Source organism: Bufo gargarizans, chromosome 3 (assembly GCF_014858855.1).
Source record: "Bufo gargarizans isolate SCDJY-AF-19 chromosome 3, ASM1485885v1, whole genome shotgun sequence".
In the NCBI taxonomy this organism is placed as follows: Eukaryota; Metazoa; Chordata; class Amphibia; order Anura; family Bufonidae; genus Bufo; species Bufo gargarizans.
Genome location: NC_058082.1, coordinates 340,488,360 through 340,510,687, shown reverse-complemented (window position 1 = coordinate 340,510,687; position 22,328 = coordinate 340,488,360). Strand labels below are relative to the sequence as shown.

At 43.6% G+C, this 22,328-nt stretch overlaps 1 protein-coding gene across 2 annotated transcripts in view; it reads left to right on the top strand.

The window, feature by feature from the left end:
- The window catches only part of UBXN11 (UBX domain protein 11), a 58,785-nt gene that overhangs the window by 30,532 nt on the left and 5,925 nt on the right, over positions 1 to 22,328 (top strand). For both annotated transcript variants that reach the window (XM_044286634.1, XM_044286633.1), the window contains 2 exons: positions 16,098 to 16,215; positions 17,511 to 17,614. In XM_044286634.1, the coding sequence (XP_044142569.1) occupies positions 16,098 to 16,215; positions 17,511 to 17,614 (222 nt within the window). The remainder of the gene's footprint in view (positions 1 to 16,097; positions 16,216 to 17,510; positions 17,615 to 22,328) is intronic.

Genomic DNA, 22,328 nt, shown 5'->3' with positions numbered 1-22,328 from the left:
GCAGCAAATTAATTGTGTTAAAGCAGAGTTTCCTTTAAGAACTATCTGGTTGTGATAGAGGTCACCACTTACTGCATTGTACTTTATAATTCTATACATATACTATGTTTATTATACTGTACTTTTTGTTCATGCTGAGCTACATTATCACTTCTAATGGTGTTTATGGTGATTTGATTTAAAGGGAATCTGTCACCAGCCGTCTCCCTTTCCAACTGTTTGCATGGACACATAGCTGTGGTTTATTTAGTAAAATAATGTTTTTTTGTTTTGTTGATCCGAGGCTTGGTTCCCAAGTTATGATACTTTTTTTAAATATGCAAATTAGGCCTTGGTGCAATTAGGGTGTCACCATTGCTCTTGTTGCACCCAAGCTCCTTTTTGTGACCAGGTCCTCACTGCTTTGACTGACAGGGCCAGACATTGGCACAGCAGCGAGGGGTCTGGCCACAAATGAGTGGAGCTTGGGTGTAACGATGACAAGCAGAGACTCGCGGTTAATGACCACAACCGACAATAATGCCGATCACAGGCATCTAAAAGGTGAAAAACTGGGAGGCTCGGGCTTCTTACCGGCATCCTGTGCGACCAATGAGGATGCTGGTAATTGATTTCAGTATGGTGGGTCCCTCGCCCCCTTTCTGTAGAACAAAAAAATACATGAATAACAAAAAATGTAAACATCATGGGCATTACCCCGTCCGAAAAATGCCCGTACTATTAAAATATAAAAAGATTTTTCCAATGTGGCAAATAGTATAATGGAAAAAAAGGGTCAGAATGGCTGATTTTCTTTTTTTTTTTTTGATTGCTTCTCTTACCCAAAAAAATTTAATAAAATATCACACACACACTCCAAATGGTATTAATAAAAACTACAGATCATCCCGCAAAAACACAGCTCAGTAGATATAACTATAAAAAAAGTTATGGAGGTCAGAAGATGGGCGGGAGTGCAGGAGATTATGAATAACCAGGACTACTCTCAGGTAGATTTGACTCTTCTCAAGCCCTGTGCTGCAATGATTATGATGCTGGTTCTCAGCAACCACTTACTATTAGCTGACACGCCGCTGAAATCAGCATTCCTGTCACTATTTTATGATGCCCTCAGTGAGGGCATAAAGATCATGCGCAACAGCAAAATTGCAGGGTATCTATCAGTTCTCAGCCTAGGGACTTAAGACTACAGCAGATTTAACAGGAAGATATCACAGGCTCCATAGACTGCAATAATATAGAATTACAGTCTGTGGAGTTGACTGAACAAGGTTCAAGTCCCATAGGTGTAAAAAAAAAATATATAAAAATAAAAAAAAAAATTTTTTTTTTTAGAAAAAATCCAAAAGTATAAAAAAATTTAATCGCCACTCTTTCCCAATTTTGAACATAAAAAGATTATAATTGGTATAATTGCCTCCAATAATGTCCAAACTAATGTCAAAACTATTAACATATAAAAATGTTTACCCTGCACAGTGAAGGCCGTAATGGAAAAAAATTTTTTTTTTCGAAATGCTGTTTTGTTTTGTTCTTTGACACCGCTCCACCTGAAAAAATGTTATAAATGGTACTAATAAAAACTACAACTCTTCCTGCAAAAAATAACCCTCACACATCCATGTAGACGGAAATATATAAAACTTATTAGAACACAGCAGCTTCATACCTCCCTCTCTCATGCTCCCTGTTTATGTAAGGTGTTACAATAATCAGACTTTTTTTGGGTGACTGGGGAGGTTTCTGAACCTGCCAGAAACTGTACAGGCAAAGGTGAAATAATAGGCAGCTAGAAGATATACCGTTTCATATGGTATATGTACTACTGTTATAAAATGCAAATATATAATGATAGTTATGATTAAACATTTACAAATATAAATAGGGGGACTTTTATTAATCCCTTCAGGACCCTGAGATTTTCCATTGTTTAATTTTTCACTCCCCTCCTTATGGGGGCTTATTTTCTGTGGGACAAGTTGTTCTTTCTAATGGCACCAATTACGGTTGCATACCATGTAGTAGGAAGTTGAAAAACAATTCCAAATGGGGTTGAATTGGGATGGGGTTGAATTGGGATGGGGGGGGGGGATTCTGATAAAGGTTTTTTTTTTTTTTTTTTTACACTGTACACTATGCGGTAAAATTGACCTGTCATCTTCATTCTCCAGGTCAGTACGGTTACAACGATACCACACTTGTATAATTTTTCTTGCATTTTAATACTGGAAAAAAAATTTGGGGAAAAGTTTCAAATGTTACAACCATATTCTGACCCCTATAACTTTTTTGTAGTTATGTGTACGGGGCTGTGTGGGGACTCGTTCTTTTCAGTGATAACAATTTGAAGTGTGTGCGACTTTTATAAAAAAAATATTGGGTAGTTGAAGTGACAACAAATGGCAAAATGTTTTTTTTTTTATTTTTTTTACCGTTATGCCATTTGCCGTATGCCATTAATATTGTTATATTTTAATTGTATGGGCATTTTCGCACACGGCAATGCCCATGATGTTTTTTTTAATTTTTATTGATTAAGTATTTTTATTTTAAGGAAAGGGGGGTGGATTAGAACTTTTTAGGTTTCTTTCTATTTGTAAAAACTTTTTTTTTACTTATTTATTTAACTTTTTTTTTAAGTCACCTTGGGTGACAATAACTGGCAATCATTAGATTGCCCATTGTGTTAATTGATGGCTATATAGCCATCATTGAACACTTGATTTGCAATATAACAATACAATGCTTGCTCATAGTTGCCTGTATTGGTTTATTCCTGAAATAGCCACCGAAGCCTGCTTGAGACTTCGGGCTATTTCAGAAATGTAACAGGTTCCCCGATCTAAGTCGGGGAATGCTGTTACCAGAGCAGAAGCGCTCGACTTCCGCTTCCGAACTGATCAGATGCCATGGTCACATTTGACCACTGCATCTGAAGTATAAAATTTATGCGATCAGCCTTATGGCTGATCGCATACATGTGCCGCAGGTTTCTGCTATTTAAAATAGCAGAAACCTGGCGGCTATGGAGCCCGCTGCACGTGCGAGTGGGCGCCATGTTTAGGGACTGGACTTCCGCTGTACATATACGGCAGAGGCCCTTAAGGGGTTAAGACCGGCTCTGCGCTGCTGGAGGAAGCGCCAAAGTTATGTAGAGGCACAGGCCTCTACATAAGTTTGGCTCTTCCTCTAACAGGCCGTGCAACAGACTTAAATCTACATCAGATCAAGCGGGTGTAGATTTAAAGAGACTCTCATCAGATGTTTTTTTTTTTTTTTTTTTTATATGCTTATAAATAGTGGTGATCGAAGCGAGCTTTGGATTCTACATCCGAAGTTGCTTCGTTCATCACTACTTATAAACTAACACATATTACTGGTGTCTTTCTAATCCTATTTTGTGCCTGTGAATAAAGCAGTAATATGTAGATTAGCTTTTTGATCAGATCTCAGTGTAGTGAAGCTATAGTACATAGTGTAAATTATATACAGATGCTAGGACACAGCTCTGCCCTCAGCATGTTGATGTCTAGCCATGTCATTCAATGGTATGGGGAGTGTGCAGAGCACAGGGGATGTTAGAAAGCAGTGCTCAGCCGATTTAGCCCTGCCTTCTGCTCAAACTTCTTATTTGTATATGAATAAAAACACAGATTTCCATTTAACATACAGACAAAAGAAAGGTATAGTGTTAATCAGCATGATGAACCTTACCATGCAGTATACCTGGTTTAATAGGGATGATCAGGCTGACAGAGCCTCTTTTAAAGTTTAACTCCTTAACCCATAACGCTGTACATGTACGCCATTATGCATCTGCAGGTCTATGGAGCGGACCTCTGCAGTGGGCTCACCCCGAACAGCCGGCACCCGCCCACACTGGCAGGATCAATGCTAATCGCAGTAGCTGTGACTGAAAGCAGAGGGATGCGGCTCCCTCTGCCTTCTGATCAGAGCCCCAGCAGTGAAATTGCAGTGTGCTGATTGGTTGCCATGGCAACCCGAACGCTGCTGAAGCCTACCATGGCATTCCCCAGGCTGAGCTATGCACGAGGCATAGCTCAGAATGGAGAGTGTAAAAATCCTATTCCTCCTAATAGACCTCTATTAGGGTGAATAGGAGAGGGGATCAAAAGATTCCATGTACTAGGCCTCTAAGGGGTCTAGTAGTTATATAAAAAAAAAATATATATATATATATATATATATATATATATATATATATTAAAAGTTTTTAAATAAAGCCCTTTCACAATTGTACATATAAAAATATATAAACCATAAGGAAATAAATATATTGGATATTGTATCCGAAAATATCTGAACTATTAAAATATATTTTAAAAATTCCTGCGCGGTGAACACCATCATGGAAAATAAAAACTACAGTTTGTTAGTCAAAAAAACAAGCCCTCATACCACTCTGTCGACCTAAATATAAAAATCATTTATCAGAATATAGCGATGCAAAGGAAATTTAGATTTTTCTAAAGGTTTTTATTTTTTTAAAGTAGTAAAACAAAAAAAACTATTCAAGTGCATATTGAACAATGTCTTTTTAATTCTGCCACACAAAGAATTTTTTTCCCTTTTGCTAATACAAGACAACGTCAATTAAAAGGTGGCATTAAAAAATGCATCTTAGTAAATAAGCCCTCATATAGCTATGTGGATGGAAAAATAAAAAAGTTATGGCTATTGGAACGTGGGGAGGAAAAATTCTAAATCAAAAAATGAAAATAGGCTTTTAAGGGGTTAAGCCATTTTCCATGCCAAAAACTGGCATGGAATATGATAAATGATCCTGGCCTGTCAGCCTTCCTGCTTCCCCACTCATGGCACGCACTCTTTTCTTGCCTCTTCGGAAAAGTGGCGTGAGTAGGCAAAGGCGCAGACTTTGCTGCAAAATGGCGTGCAACTAAATCTCCAGCTTGTTTACATAGCTATATCCTACCTAATAAAAGCCCTGTGTGCGTGCGCTGTTTCTGTGCGGGTGTGCCGATTTTTACACTAAGCATGCACCCAATCACCGCCGCTCATTCATGCCCTCACACATCGGGTCCTGGGTGCCAGCCAGCATACTAAGGGGGTGTCGGCTCTCAGGGGGGTGCCGGAAGCATCGGGAAGCCTGGCCGCTCCTGCCAAGTGCTAATTCGGGACGCCAGATGTTACTGCTCCGGTCAGCGGGGGAACAAGGGCAGACTGGGTGTGGAGGATGGCACCTACAGGAGGACTTTAATTAATAGAGCCAACATCACATGTACCACACCAAAAAGAACAGTACATACAAAAAGAATATATACATATATATGAAATGGGAAAATCCAAGGAAGCACCAACAGTAGCAGGAGTCCGGAGTGCCCGCAGTATAGACGTAACGAACCGTCAGAACATACAAAAGAAAAACAACCGCAGCACTTCCATAGGTGAAAACTTAGTAGAGTCCTTTATTCACCCACACATAATTGATAATCACTTAATAGTAATTTACAAAACTCTGCCATAATATACATTAAAAAGATCAACAGTGTACTTGATTATACATGATATACCAAATAAAGTGCTCAGTGCTCTAGTATACAAAATATTTCGCAAATGCATATATAAAGGACCAACATTATACATAATTGCTAATTGATGTGTATTAACGTCAGGTGTAGGGGGTGGTAACTTATGGGGAACACAGACCGCTCACCTGGAAAGGACAATCAGCCGATATAATAGTATGGCGTAAAGGATGTATCAATGCGCATGTCCATGAGTCATGCTCACGTGATATATCACATGATCGCGCGAAGTGTCACAAGACAGGTATAAGGTTCCCATGCGCATGTCCGCGCGTCACTGTCACGTGATAAATCACATGACCAGTTAACAAGGTAGCGTATCCTAGTTACCTGGTAGAAGTATATTAAGTAATAGAATATCATCAAATGGGACAAGCAGAAGGGACGGGAAGTGCTGGAATTAAGCACACCTAACCCGATCCCATATTGGGAGGCACATGTGCCGGATAACTAGTGGGTGAATAAAGGACTCCACAAAGTTTTCACCTATGGAAGTGCTGCGGTTGTTTTTCATACATACATACACATATATATATATATATATATATTAATAATAGCCCTGTGTGTGTGCTCAGGGCAGCGTGTCCGTGCGACCGACCAATCAGCAAACGGTGCTGCACATGTCACCAGCACACCGCCCAATCACCGCTGCCCCACACGCAACCGCGCCCTGTGTGCGTGCTCAGGGCTGCATGTCCGTGAATGTGTGCTGATAATTGAACTGTGCATGTGCGGCGAGCCGACCAATCAGCACACAAAGCTTCACACGCCGCCCGCACCTGCGCGCTGCCTAATCACCGCTGCCGCTCGCACGTTATGGTGTGCTGTTGGAGCGCCGCCGTTACTGTCCATGCATGACAGAGGCGCACAGTCCCAGCACTCTCAGCCACAGACAACAGCCGCTGCAAGCAGTCTCAGCCACCAGTCGGTGCTAGCCGTCTCAGCCATCAGTCAGTGCCACAAGCCACAGCGCCAGCCGTCTCGGCCGCCAGTCAGTGCCAGTCGTCTCGGCACCACCAGTCAGTGCCAGTCGTCTCGGCACCACCAGTCAGTGCCAGCCGTCTCGGCACCACCAGTCAGTGCCAGCCGTCTCGGCACCACCAGTCATTGCCAGCCATCCCCTTGCCATTTAATATAGATTGTTTATGCACTACTGTTCTAGCTCCTGTTATTGTAACAGGCCTAATGTCTAGTGTGCTAATTAATCTCCCACATAGTATTTTTAAAATTGTCAGATATATCGGATCATCCTAAATAATCTTGTCATCTTGCTTTAGCACCCAGAATCCTATCCAGTAATTATCTGAACTGGAGCCTCTCCCAAACCGACATGGCTGGTCATGCAGAATATTTTGCCATCAGCTATGCTGATATTATCTGCTGGGACATGTTTTAGGTTTAGATTACCTCTAAAATGCTACTACTTCAAGTTGTGATACTGATTTCATCTACGGTAGTTCTGTGGGATAACACATTGAGTTTTCAGACCAATATCAATATCTTAATATTAATGTTTGCTGGGTGATCACATCTTTCAGGCGGCACCTAAAAATCTAATTTGTTGGCAACGCATCGCCTTGTGTCAGTTGGATGTGCTGCTGAAAGTATGCAATGGGAATGGGGGAAGAATAATCATAATAGTGATTGTTTGTCCCCGATTCTTTTTGCCTTGGGCAATACTAAAAGGCCCTTTAAACAAGCGCCACTTGACTTGAATATTGACTGATGGACTGATGTGACATAGTGTCGGAATACATGCAATCAGTTAGGTCCCAGCCTTGTTCACATGCAGAATGCTATCCCTGGCAAAGACGGAAACTGTAGGGACTCTCTAGTTCTCAACCTTCATACTACAGCTAAGGCTACTTTCACACTGGCGTTTTGGCTTTCCGTTTGTGAGATCTGTCATGAGCTCTCACAAGCGGTCCAAAACGGATCTGGAAAAGGATCCGCTCAGAATGCATCAGTTTGCCTCTGATCCGTCTCCATTCCGCTCTGGAGGCGGACACCAAAATGCTGCTTAATGAAACTGGCCTGATGAAACTGAGCCAAACGGATCCGTCCTGTCACACAATATAAGTCAGTGACTTTCAATGGTGTTCAAGACTGATCCGTCATGGCTATAGAAGACATAATACAAACGGATCTGTTCATGACGGATGCATGCGGTTGTATTATTGTAACGGAAGCGTTTTTGCAGATCCATGGTGGATCCGCAAAAACCGCTAGTGTGAAAGTAGCCTTAGCATGCACATACGGTAATAGAAGAGGGTTGCCATCTATACAGTGTATATATAATGTATGATTAAAAACCCTTTACAAGTACAGTGGGATGCGAAAGTTTGGGCAACCTTGCTAATCGTCATGATTTTCCTGTATAAATCGTTGGTTGTTACGATAAAAAATGTCAGGTAAATATATCATATAGGAGACACACACAGTTATATTTGAGAAGTGAGATTAAGTTTATTGGATTTACAGAAAGTGTGCTATAATTGTTTAAACAAAATTAGGCAGGTGCATGCATTTGGGCACCACAAAAAAGAAATGAAATCAATATTTAGTAGATCCTCCTTTTGCAGAAATTACAGCCTCTAAACGCTTCCTGTAGGTTCCAATGAGAGTCTGGATTCTGGTTGAAGGTATTTTGGACCATTCCTCTTTACAAAACATCTTCAGTTCATTCAGGTTTGATGGCTGCACTGGCCACACAGCCCCACAGCATGATGGAACCACCACCATATTTTACTGTAGGTAGCAGGTGTTTTTCTTGGAATGCTGTGTTCTTTTTCCTCCATGCATAACGCCCCTTGTTATGGCCAAATAACTCAATTTTAGTTTCATCAGTCCACAGCACCTTATTCCAAAATGAAGCAGGCTTGTCCAGATGTGCTTTAGCCCTCCTCAAGCGGCACTTTTTGTGCTGTGGGCGGAGAAAAGGCTTCCTCTGCATCACTCTCGCATACAGCATCTCCTTGTGTAAAGTGCGCCGAATGGTTGAACGATGCACAGTGACTCCATCTGCAGCAAGATGATGTTGTAGGTCTTTGGTGCCGGTCTGTGGGTTGACTCTGACTGTTCTCACCATTCGTCGCTTCTGTCTATCTGAGATTTTTCTTGGTCTGCCACTTCGAGCCTTAACTTGAACTGAGCCTGTGGTCTTCCATTTCCTCAATATGTTCCTAACTGTGGAAACAGACGGCTGAAATCTCTGAGACAGATTTCTGTATCCTTCCCCTAAACCATGATGGTGAACAATCTTTGTCTTCAGGTCATTTGAGAGTTGTTTTGAGACCCCCATGTTGCTACTCTTCAGAGAAAATTAAAAGAGGAGGGAAACTTACAATTGACCCCCTTAAATACTCTTTCTCATAATTAGATTCACGTGTGTATGTAGGTCAGGGGTCACTGAGCTTACCAAGCCAATTTGAGTTCCAATAATTAGTTCTAAAGGTTTTGGAATCAATAAAATGACAACAGTGCCCAAATTTATGCACCTGCCTAATTTTGTTCAAACAATTATAGCACACTTTCTGTAAATCCAATAAACTTCATTTTACTTCTCAAACATCACTGTGCGTGTCTCCTATATGATATATTTAACTGACATTTTTTTTTATCGTAACAACCAACGAAAGGGTGCCCAAACTTTCGCATCCCACTGTATGTATACACTGTAAAACATAAATGAGTTTTCCAGACTTTCTTGAAGATCTTGCTGTGTGCGGACCTGTGGAGGGAAGATAGTCTGCTCAGTACTTACCCCTTTATCGCGCCACAGATTCTGCCATCTCTGATGTGTTCACATGGCCGCCAGGACTGAATGCAGGCTCTTCTGCTCAGGTCCCCAACACATGTGTTCTTGAATTTTCCTGTTCAGCTGCATGTACAGTATGCGGGAAATAAAAAGACTAAAGAACACATCTAGTCCGGACCTGAGTGGGAAAGCCTGCATCCAGTCCCAGCGGTCAAGTGAGTGCATTGGCGATGGCTGAATCTGCGGCGCTATGAGCAGATTATCTTTCCTCCAAACATGTCAGCACACAGCAAGATTTTCCCCAAAGCTTGGAGAACCCCTTTAAGTGTTAAAGGTGGTTACAGATATTTATGACCTATCCTCTGGGTCCACAGAAAATGGAGCAGAAGCAGACAGCTCTGTGTTCTGTATAGTGGGCATGCTGGTTACAGCTCTCATTTAAGTGAATTGGTGGGGGTGTTGGACCCCCGCTGATCTGATATTGATGACCTGTTCTAAGGGTAGGGCTTCAAGAACTCTAATTAGGATAACACCTTTTTAAAGTAATTCAGCATTACAGCATTATATCCCACTGGCTTTATGTGACTGAAGGGGTCTTCAGGGCCATAAGATGTTGGGGCCGAGTGTTAAACAATTGTTCTCAGGACTGGGACATGGTATTTTGGCTCCAGGCGGAGCAGGCAAGTTGCGTTTCCCGCCACCCCGAAGTGACATTACTTCCTGATAAATATATTAACACATTTAAAAGAAGTATTGAAGGGCAGACCCACTGATTTACAGGTGACAGATTGGAGTTCTTCACTTTCCTTTTCTTTTCCATTTGGTCCAGACCGTAACAGGCAGGAGTCTTTGGTCAGGGGTGTACAGCTCCCTCTGCCACATAAGAGTACGAAGACACCAGTGTTACTATATGGTACATGGTAGATAGGGGACTAGTACAGATTTTGCAAATCAGCCCTCATATTTATACAGACCACAAATCTGCCCCCATCCTGCTGCTACTCCCAATACTGTGCCCATAAACACTATACTGTCAGAAATAATAGTGCCATAAAGATCACCCTATAGCAGGCATGCTCAACCTGCGGCCCTCCAGCTGTTGCAAAACTACAACTCCCAGCGTGCCCAAACAGCCTACAGTTAACAGCCTACAGCAGGGCATTGTGGGAGTTGTAGTTTTACAACAGCTGGAAGGCCGCAGGTTGAGTATGCCTGCCCTATAATAGGCCGCAGGTTGAGCATGCCTGCCCTATAATAATAGTGCTCCCAGACTGTCCTGATTAGTAATAGTGCCCCCAATAGTTATCATACTCCCCAAGAGTTTCCCAGTTAGTAATGCCCTCTATAATGTGACCAATAATAATAATGCTTCCAGTGCCCCCTGTAGCTCCAATACTCTCTTGCAGTTATAACTCCCATGTAGCCTATATATATTGCTCCCCCCAATAGTTCCCTGTAGCTAGTGCCAGTATATAATGTTTCTCTTTTCCACATAGTGCCAGTGTGTGTGTGTGTGTGTGTGTGTATGTATGTATGTATGTATGTGTGTGTGTGTGTGTGTATATGTGTGTGTGTGTGTATATATATATATATATATATATATATATATAATTAGTCCCCCTATAGTACCAGTGTATAATGCTCCCCCATAGTGCCACCCCTAGTACCAGCCACTATATAATGCCCTCCCCTGCACAGCCACTATATAATCAGTGTTGCCAACCGTCCGTAAATTTACGGACAGTCCACAAAAAGTAGGTGTTTTCTTCTGCTGTCCGGCAAGAAAAAGCACTGTCCGTAAGAATATTTGTCCTGCACCGTGCAGCAGGCAAGGAGAAGGAAGCTGATGCTACGAGCCTGCGTTGCTCTGGAAAGTGAAGCAGAGCATGGGAGCCCCACTGGGCCACCAATGAAAGTGCAGCCCTGTTACCTGCTTGATGCTTTCCAGCGCACGCCGCACACAGAGAAGGAGAAGACTGCAGGCGTGACTGGGGCTGGAAATAACATGGAGCCTGCCCTGATCCCCTGGTGAGTCTGTGGTGTGGGCAGTGCAAGACATGAGGCGAGGTCTGGAGGAGGAGACGCACCTAGCCTTCCCTTGAGGACCTGCAGTGTGTGTGTTCCCCGTTCTCATCCCCCAGCCCAGACCTAGTGTGTATGCTTCCTCCAAGAACCAAAGTCTCTGTTCCAGACAAAGCCAGCTGACCCAGGTTTCCACACCTACAGGGTCACTATTACTACTGGAGGCACTATGAGGAAAATTAGGCTATTAGGCTTCATTCACATTGCCATGGTATTGCTTTGTCCATGTTGTGGACCCCAAACTGCAGGTCCGTGAAACACAGGCACCGGCGATGCGCACACTGCATTGTGGCGCAGGCCTGGCGCATGCGCAGAAAGAGGAAAGCAGCCGGCTGAGTGCGGGAGCCAGCCTCACAGCAGGATGTCAATCACAGTGACGGGAGGACGGGTAAGGGGCGGGCTTAGCTTGACTTGAAGCAAGGAGGCCGCTGACTCTGAGGATAGCGAAAACACAGATTAAAACAGTGTTTTTATAAAGCACACAACAACCAGTGGAGGAATGAAAAATATTAGGAACACACTGGGGGCTACTGTAAGGTAATGTCGGTTTAAAATGTGTTTTGGAGGTGACAGGTTCCCTTTAATTCTTCGGTGTTATGTTTAGGGCATTTTGAGGTCGTAAAGAGGGGGGGGGCGGCGGCTAAAAGAGGGTGTGGCATATGTCTGTAAAAAAATTGGTTCGGTTGTCCAGAAAATTTTTAAGAGAGGGGCCTGGATGTATTTCTGGAGTGTAATAATATTACAGGCTATAGCTTCTAGAGAGGGGTCGTTGATCCAGGGAGTTATTCTGATTGCCTGATTGGAGTCGGGAAGGAATTTTTTATTTGCCTCTACTTCACAGTTTGTTTGTTTTTTGCCTTCCTCTGGATGGACAAATGTCTTTTTTTCAGCCTTATGTACTATGTTACTAAGGTTGGCAACCCTGTATATAACGCTCCCCATGTTGCCAGTCAGTATATAACGCTCCCCCCGTTGCCAGTCAGTATATAACGCTCCCCCAGTTGCCAGTCAGTATATAACGCTCCCCCAGTTGCCAGTCAGTATATAACGCTCCCCCAGTTGCCAGTCAGTATATAACGCTCCCCCAGTTGCCAGTCAGTATATAACGCTCCCCCAGTTGCCAGTCAGTATATAACGCTCCCCCAGTTGCCAGTCAGTATATAACGCTCCCCCCGTTGCCAGTCAGTATATAACGCTCCCCCCGTTGCCAGTCAGTATATAACGCTCCCCCCGTTGCCAGTCAGTATATAACGCTCCCCCAGTTGCCAGTCAGTATATAACGCTCCCCCAGTTGCCAGTCAGTATATAACGCTCCCCCCGTTGCCAGTCAGTATATAACGCTCCCCCAGTTGCCAGTCAGTATATAACGCTCCCCCAGTTGCCAGTCAGTATATAACGCTCCCCCAGTTGCCAGTCAGTATATAACGCTCCCCCAGTTGCCAGTCAGTATATAACGCTCCCCCAGTTGCCAGTCAGTATATTGTTCTGCAATCTCTTTAAGCAAAAAAAAAAAAGGGTTTGTCTCACTTCAGCAAATGGCATTTATCATGTAGTGAATACAAGGCACTTACTAATGATTGTGATTGTCCACATTGCCTCATTTGCTGGCTTGATTCCTTTTTCAATCTCATTATACACTGCTAGTTTCCAGAGGTTATGGCCACGCAGCGCAGATACAAGGTGGTCGTGGTGGAAGCTGCTGTTCATGCGTGCCTATGTGTGCTCCTACAGCCCCAGCCACCAGAGAGGTCTGTGCATTTTCCTATAGAGTGCAAGCACGACCACCACCGATGGATTGCAGGGTGGTCATAACCCCTGGAAATGAGCAGTGTCTAATGTGATGGAAAAATGAATCCAGCCAGCAAAGGAAGCAATATAGAGAATCCCAATACATTAGTAAGTGGCTTGTATTAACATTCTTTACATGATAAATGCCACTTGCTGAAATGAGACAACCCTTTTAAGTGTGATATACAGCAGCAGTATTTTTGCAGTCAGGCATGTATGCCTAGTGCAGACATCTAGTAGCGAATATGCTAAATATAATCTCTTAAATTAAATTCTGGGAAAATGTCATGGACCAATAAAAGAAGTATTACTCTTGCCAGTTTCTGTATACTTGGCTTCAGCAGTGAGGTGACCGCCAGAGCCAATCATTTGCCTCCACGCTTTGGTGCCATAAAAAAGTGTTGACGATACCGCTTCTCATAAAACATTCGGACATTAAATTACTAGAGACGGCTTTCCGGTCCTTCTTGTGGAAGGGAAGGAAAACCAGGATCTCGATTGCCAAACTGCAGATCCCCAAACATTTGGGAGGAGCAAATTTCCCAGACATGCGTAGCTATAATCTAGCCAGTCTCATGAGACATTGTTCTGATTGGATATTTAGAACAAACTTTTATTCTAATTATGCGTTAGAGGCCCAATTAGTGCAGCCTTGGAGTCTGGCCTCATTATTACACACCAAACTAAGCGCAATTCCCCTTCCTACTAAAAATAGTCTAATGATCAGAGACACAATTGCAGCTTGGAAGGCAACACGGAAGTTATTTGCGTTACCCTTCCTACTGTCTAAATATATGAGCATATGGGGACACCCAGAATTTCCAACAGGCCTAGAGGCGAAACATTTTGGAGCTTGGAGGCAATCAAACAGTCACAGTGAAAGACATGTGGAACGTCAGGGAGGGGAACTATCACTCATTCACTGACCTCACAGAGAAATACCACTTAGATAGAACAAAACAAATGCTGGCTTATTGGCAGGTGCAGGGTTTCCTTTAAAAAGAGGGTTTTAAATCTATCAAAAGAAACGTCTGGCAACGACTTTGATTCCCTCATAGGCACGGGAAAAGGGAAAGAATCCTTATCAGAATTGTATCAAGGTATTAGGGACAAGCTATCATCAGTGGCGGAACGGATGTTCTCCCACTGGAGCAAAGAATTCCCTTCAATGGACCATAGGGATATCATTGTAAGAGGCTGGAACACAATTAGAACTATCACACCTAACGAGATCTGGAGGGAAACACACTTAGGAATGATCCATAAAGCTATATACGGGATTTAACTGTACCCCACGCAATGCTAGTCCAGAAAGGTTGGATAGCTGCCCCAAATGCAAGTTGAAGAACTCGGACCTATTTCATGGTATTTGGTCCTGCCCAGAGTCAGAGAGGTACTGGAGAATGGTCAGCTCGCAGGTCAAACAACACCTTAAGGTACAACTCCCACTAGCACCTGAGCTATTCCTATTTCATGTGCCTCCGGATAAGGTGACAGTAACCCCGTTAATACACACCCTTATTTTGGCAGCAAAAAGATGTCTTTTTAGAGAGTGGCTAAACAAGAGAGTGTCTACGGCTGCTGAGATATTTAAGCACACGAAAATGTGTTTTGAAATGGAAAAATTGCAGGCAGAGCAACTAAAGGGAAAACAAGTAAACGCATTCTTCCACAAGTGGGAAGTGTTTATAAGCACAGTCTTCACGGATGAAGTCAGAGTGGTACCTCAAGGAAAAACTAGCCAAGAGATTAGGTAGGCTTCTGATAGATTGAAGATATAATGGAGGGAGGGTGTGCAAGAAGTGTACCTGTGGTGGGGGGAGGGGAGACGGGTCATTGGGGAGGGGGGGGAGGTTAGGGGATGTTCTAATGGGCGATAAGTTGGAAAATATATTTGATCAAAATCTGGACATGTATAACCTGATTGATGTATACTATACCTATGTGATCATTTGACGAATGTCTGTTGTCTCGTGATTGTAATTGCTTACAAAATATCAATAAAAAAAAAAAAAAAGGGTTGCGTTAAAACAGTGTGAAGCCCAAGCCTGTGCTGGGAACCGCAAATTGCGGCCTGCAATGCACGGGCACCGTCCATCGGGCAGGCACATGGGGATTACAGACCCATTCACTTGAATGGGTCAGCGATCCTTCCGTTCCGTAAAAAGATAGAGCAAGTTCTATCTTTTTGCAGTGTGGAAGCACGGAACGAAACTCCAGAAGTGGTGCTTCCGTAGTGTTCGGTTCTTCCGTTCTGCATCTCTGGATTTGCGGACCCATGAATGGGTCCACCTCCGTGATGCAGATTGGCCACGGAACGGTGCCCGTGTATTGCGGATCCGCAAATGTGGTCCGCAATACGGCAACGGGCATCACACGTTTTTTTTTGCGGAACCATTCATTTCAACGGATCTGCAAAAAAAACCCTGAAGGTTCTCCGTATGCCTTCCATTTACGTATTTCTGTTTTTCCGTTCCGTCAAAGAAAAAACATGTCCTATTATTGTCCGCATAACGGAGAAGGATAGTACTGTTCTATTAGGGGCCAGCTTTTCCATTCCGCTAAAAACGGAATGCACACGGACATCATCCGTATTTTTTGCGGACCGCAAAATGCCAAAAAAGCTATACAGTCGTGTGCAAGAGGCCTAGAGTTGTTTTCTTAGAAAAAAAATTATTCTGCTTGGCTAAAGTGGTAGATTACGTATTGTATTATTTAATTATTCTACAGCCACATATATATAGTTTTACACAAAAGAAGTTAAATCGGGTCATTCAGTATCACTTCACATTGTATGCATCTAACTCTGTATCTTCATGACTGGTAATAAAAACATGTAGTATTCATTTTTATTGCTGTAAAATAATTGCCATAAAAAGTAGCTTAATGTTTGTTCTTTCCAGGTTACAGATATGCGTAACGTTGTATTTCGTGAACGTAGGACATGGGATCGGTTTCCAGGTCCAGGTCAAAGTATTGGGTGTGCAGAAGGAAACCCAACTGAGACTAGTGAGATACCAGGTATAGTAAAAAGAATGTTGATCATAAGGCAGAAGCCTCTCAAGCACCTCTCAGTAGTTGAAAAGGCTCAGGCTCCTTCCTAACTTAAAGGGGTTATCCCATGCTTAATGTAAAAAATAAAAATTAGACATCATGACATCCTGTTTCTAACAAAGCTAGAACCAGCCCTGTACCTCACATGGATCCAGAGATCTCACCATTCATTGCTCTGCTAGATTTATTTCAAGCTGAGAGCTCAGGAGGAGTGTCTTCTGCTGAAGCTCAGGGGTGTGTCCATGCTCTCCCTATCACAGCTCAGGAGGCAGTTGAAGGATGAAACTGAGCATGTGCGGCCTTCTCAGTGAGCAAGTCAAATAAATAAGGAAAAAACAAACTGCAGGTGGCGCTGTACAGATACATTTTTTTTGAATAACTCAGTGGTTATACAAAATTTTTACTTACATGCAATTACAAAAGTATTCAGATCCAGGTGCTGGTTTGAAAACTAAAATATTTTTTATAAGACAACCCCTTTAATGGTAGAGTGACACTCCTATTAAAGTATTGTCATGCTTTTGTAGTGCAAAGTGGGAATTCAGTGTGAAGCTGCCTGGTCACAAAGCGAGCAAAGTAATGTCTCTTCACATATCTCCCAACTTAAAGTGGTTGTCACCTGGACATTGGTGGCATACGGCTATAAATGTCGCCTCCGAGTGTCCAGTTATGCTGACTTTCTACCTCCAAGTGAACTTTCCTCTGACTTTTTTCCTCCAAGTGAATGTGTCATATTTAAGAATGTGTTACATGTTATAAATTTTGTAAAATACAAAAATATACCGTATATGGATTCAATTAATTAGCTTGCTTCATTTATGGAGTTTGGAGAAGTGGGAGAATCCGTGACATGGTGGTCGGTACATTGTCATGGACTCTTGGTATATTTAATTTCGTATATAACTAGGATATGCCACCAATGTCGGATAGTTGCGAGTCCTACCTCTGGGATCCATCTCTAGAACGAGCATCCAAAGTGAAGAAGAGCGCACCACACATGCACAGTCACCCTCCATTCATTTCTATGGGATTTATGAAAATAGCCGAGTCACAGAAGTCAATGGAGAGCACGCTGTGCATGTTTTTTGTGCTTTTTTTTTCTTTTCTCAGAGCCCATATTGGAGATAGGTGTGTGTCTCAAGTCTGGGACCCGCACCTATTTCTGACACTGGTGGCATATCCTAGCGATATGCCATCAATGTCCTAGATGATAAAACCTCTTTAAATGTATGTAATTAATAAAATACATTGGTGTTTTTTAGGACCCCGGCTTTCTGTACAACAATTCTTAAATAGGCTCCCTAAATCTGTTATCCAAAGTGGCCGCATCATGGATATTCAGGGTCCCGTTAGAGACATTCTGTTGGTAGGTATATTTTCTCACTGTGTATATATGTTTGGTGCTTCTTAATCTCACAGTCTTCATTTTAGACGTTCCCCAGTTTTTAACCAATTGATTTATCTATATATCCACGCCATAAAATATAACGCCACAAAACAATAACGATAAAAAATTCTATAATCTTTATTGAATCACCATAAAAAATGGTATTAAAGGGAGTCTTTCATCTAAAATCACTATTATAGAACACTAACATCAGGACCTCCACTACATTCCCCATATTAGAATGCTATCTTCCATATTGCTGTCCATCGCTGATTTTCTCAGAAAAACACTTTTATTCAATATGTTAATTAGCTTCTGAAGGTACCCAGGGGCGGCGTTCCTGCGGCCGTTGCCCAGGCCCCTCGCGCTTTTCATACGAAACCCCTCCACTTTCATCCCTCTGGCCCGCCCTAGGTTCTTCTTATTACATCTTCCTCTTAGTGAGAAATCCAGCGCCGTTCAACAGATTTGCCGCGCCTGCGCACTTCATTCCATTATGGGCAGAGGCACAAGAGCGTTTAATGCGCATGTGCCGGCCCCTACATCTTGATCTAGCCGGCCTTGTGCCTCTGCCCATAATGGGGAATGAAGTGCACAGGCACGGCGAATCTGTTAAATGGCGCTGGAGAGGAGGACGTAATCAGAAGAACCTAGGGCGTGCCAGAGGGGTGAAAGGGGAGGGGTTTCGTATGATTTGAAAATTAAAGGGGCAGTAACGTTCTAAAATATTCAAGTTTTAATGGTACGACTAAAAAACACATGTAAACCCCTTACAAACAGAAACAGACAGACACGCGTGGGACCCCACTTACGCGTGAGCCGCCGAATAGGCGGATTGCGGTAGATGAGGCCCCTCGGGCTGACCCTTATTGATGTAGAGTGAGCCCCAAGGGTCAAGGGGAATCACACTTGGTGGTGAGAATAAACAAAAATGTCCTGAGTTCCGGGATAGGGACACCAGGACAATGCCTAATATTGGTAAGAAGACAATGGGTGGATCTTACCGGAACCAAGTTGATAGGCGCGTTTATTCAGCAAGCTCAAGAGGTCACCGGAAGTGATGGTCCTTTCTCAGCGCCTTAAGCGGTGTCCTTCGGAATTGGGTTGTCTTGGACAGGGTCATGTGTTTGTGGAGTACCGCAGGGAGTAGATCTATCCCTGTTGCACCCTACTTGGCCTAATATGACCCTGATACCATAACACGGGATCCGTGCCCCGCAAGGGGTGGTCCCGTCCGGAACCTCGCCCTGGTCTAAGGTCCCTGTAAGACCCTGCCGGGGTGATGAGGAGGACACCTAGTAAAGTGAAAAAATAAGAAACGTGGGTACCAAGAGTAGGGTATGTTCACCTGTCCCTACGCGTTTCTTCGGTAGAACATACTGTAAAGTAATTATAATAAACCCCTCGAATCATCAGGGGACGGGGGTTTAGTGCAAGTGGTAGTTGTCCTAAGTAGCACGGTGGCAAGGATATTACTGGGCGTGATAGAAAGGGCAAACTAAGTTAAACCACTCGTGGTACATGGTGTATTAACACTAGGGTTAGCCTCAACTGCATCTAGTATAAAGGATAATGATAGGCAGTTGCGGTGAAAAAAGCGCAGACTCGCTCTAACCACTAATTGATGTGCGGTGAGGTAACTATATACCCAAAATGCGTGTGGCAAAAAAAAGGGTCCAGGTGTACATGCAGCCTGGGGTGCGTATGGCAACCTTCTGGCTGGGCCCGCATCAAACAGTTAGTGTGAGGCCGGGTCTGTGGCGTCTGGCCGAGGGGTTTCGTATGAAAGGCACCGAGGGGCCTGGGCAGCGGCCGCATGAAAGCCGCCCTTGGGAACCTATAAAAGCTAATTAACATATTGAATAAAAGCAATATGGACAGCAATATGGAATGGAAGGTAGCATTCTAATATGGGGAATGTAATGGAGGTCCTGATGTTAGTGTTCTATAATGGTGAATTTAGGTGAAAGACTCCCTTTAAAATACAGACACATACCCACATGAAATGAGTACCATGAGGTAAAATACAGACATTATGAAAAGGGAACTAAGAGTGCAGTAAAACCATTTACAACCTGCCTCCAAAGCAGCACTAAATAATGAAACAATAAGCAAGTATCAAACAAACCTCACACAGGAGGCCAGCTCACCGCACTCAACGATCTTCTGGGTGCGGACCATGAAACCAATCATCTATAACACAGGAAAAGGAAATCCTGCACTGCGACGGATTGTGATATGATTCAAATCTTCATTTCCACCAAAATAAAATTAAAATTACATCCATGTATACAGGATCTCCCAAAGTAGCAAGTCGGACATAAACATAGTCCTTATTCATAACATACGTTTAATAAACCAAGCTCCTTCATATCAGTTCCATGATGTGAACTATCATGTGATCAACATTTAAAAAAAGGGAGAAACAAAGATGACGATCAGGGGAAAACTATTCGAATAGTAACCATTCCAATACAACAGGAAAGACTCTATTATCCGGTTCTGACACTTCAAGCCTAATGGGCGCCTAGTTTTTACCGATTCAAAAGTTTTCTAGTATAATCTCCTCCTGTATGGGGATGAAAACAAAATCTAGAAAAATCACTAGCATATACATCCCTAAAATATTTAGTCAAAGAGACATTAATGGGGTCATTTATTAAGACCAACGTTTTAGAAGCTGGTCCTAATACCCCTGCGCTGGCACTCGATGTGCCTAAGTTATGTAGAGGCGCCGTCCTAAATCTACACCAGCTCTCCTGCTGGTATAGATTTGGATAATTTTCTATGCCTAAGGCTACATGCATACAACTGTTTGTGTTTTTTTGCGGTCTGCAAAAAAAACGGATGACGTTCTGTATGGCATCCATTATTTTTTTTTTTTTTGCTGATCCATTGTAATAATGCCTTTCCTTGTCCGCAAACTAGAAAAAAATAGGACATGCACTATTTTCTTAGCGGGGCAACGGAACGGATGCGGACAGCACACAGTGTGCTGTCCGTGTTTTTTTGCGGACGCATTAAAATGAAAGGGTCTGCATCCTATCCGCAAAAAAACGGAACGGACACGGAAACAAACAACGTTCGTGTGCATGAGGCCTAAAGCAGGCGTAGAAAATAATAAATAAGACTGGTCAGCCGGCCTGCCTCCTTCCCCACCCACACCACGCCCCCTTTTTTTTTAGAACTGGCGTACATGGCATCAGTGTTGGACTGGGCTGTCTAAGGTCTCAGACCTTCTGCTGGTCAGTGCCCTTGTTAGTCCAGCAGCCCACCCACAAAACAGAAGTACAGCCCACCCACAATAAATGGTTACTACACCTGAGCAAGGGATAAACCTTGGTGGGTTACTATGTGGGCAGAGACCAGCGGTACTTTGCCCTGGTGCCAGCGCTACCACGGAAGAAGCCTGGTTGTAGTAGGGGGAGACCGACTGTCTCCCATTTTAGATACACTGCTCTGCTGTTGTAGGGAGAGACCAACTGCCTCCCCTTTTAGATAGACCACCATGCTGCTGTGGGGGGAGACCGACTGTCTCCCCTTTGGCTAACCAGCCCTGTTGCTGGAGGACAGGACCGACTGCCCCCCCCCCCCTGCTCCCAAAATCAGGCTCTGCAAAGGACTCCCATAACGAGCCAGGACCATCAAACTCCTCTCCGTCTGGCTTGTCATGCTAAGCTGTCCAGGGTATATACTGTGCCATATACCACCAGAGCGCCTGATAGGCCTCCTCCAAACATAGCTCCTGCCATACCCGGTGCTCTAGTTCCTTCACCCATTCTTCCAGGGGATGCTCTCCCAGGAAGGGCATCCGCAGGGCCACTTGCTTCTGCAATCGCTGCTCTCCACTGGGGAAACTCTCGCCTCGCTGGTATTGTACATTACCCAGGGCCTGCTACCAGATGCCTTTCCTTAATGCATCCCGGCCATCCAGGTCTTCCTCATCGTATGCCACTGGTTTCATCCCGCTGCTGTAGCCAGGGGCGCTGTATGGATACTATCGTTGCCCTCAATTTTGTCAATCCACAAACGGTGTCTCCGAGCTGCTTCTTCTCTCACTAGGTCGCCATCCCACTGCTTGCCACTAATGTAACGGATCTCCTGGCACCCCGACTGGGTACCTCCGTCGATAGATGGTCCTAGCGCTTCCCGAGGACTCCAAGCACTCCACTTGACACCGTAAGCACTGCAGACCCCAGGAACCGCCGAAGCTTGGTTGAGCTCTCGCCGTCTCCTACCCACCCTGGACCTACCACAAGGCTCCAGGCTCCAGTGGGTGAACCTCTCCTAAATCCAGAGAGCAGGAACAGCTCTTACAAGAGCTAGTAGTTATAGCCAGGGGAGTATAGCAGATCTTCAGCGTATAGCAATCCCCCAGTGTTGATCAGTTACCCAAACACCAGTCTCAACATGATGAAGGGTAAAACAGGAACTCTTTATTTAACACACAGCATTGACTTATATACACATGACATACTGAGGACATGACATAGCAGCCAATCCTGTACAGTTTAAACACAAAACTAACCCTATTCAACAAACACAATGGCATTGTCTGTGACGTAATTAACTAACACACTGGCATTGTCTTTGACGCAATCAACAAAATACAATTACCAACATAATGGGCTAACTTAATCACTCAGACAGAAACCACACATTTTTCCCCAAACACCTCAAAACCCCACATATC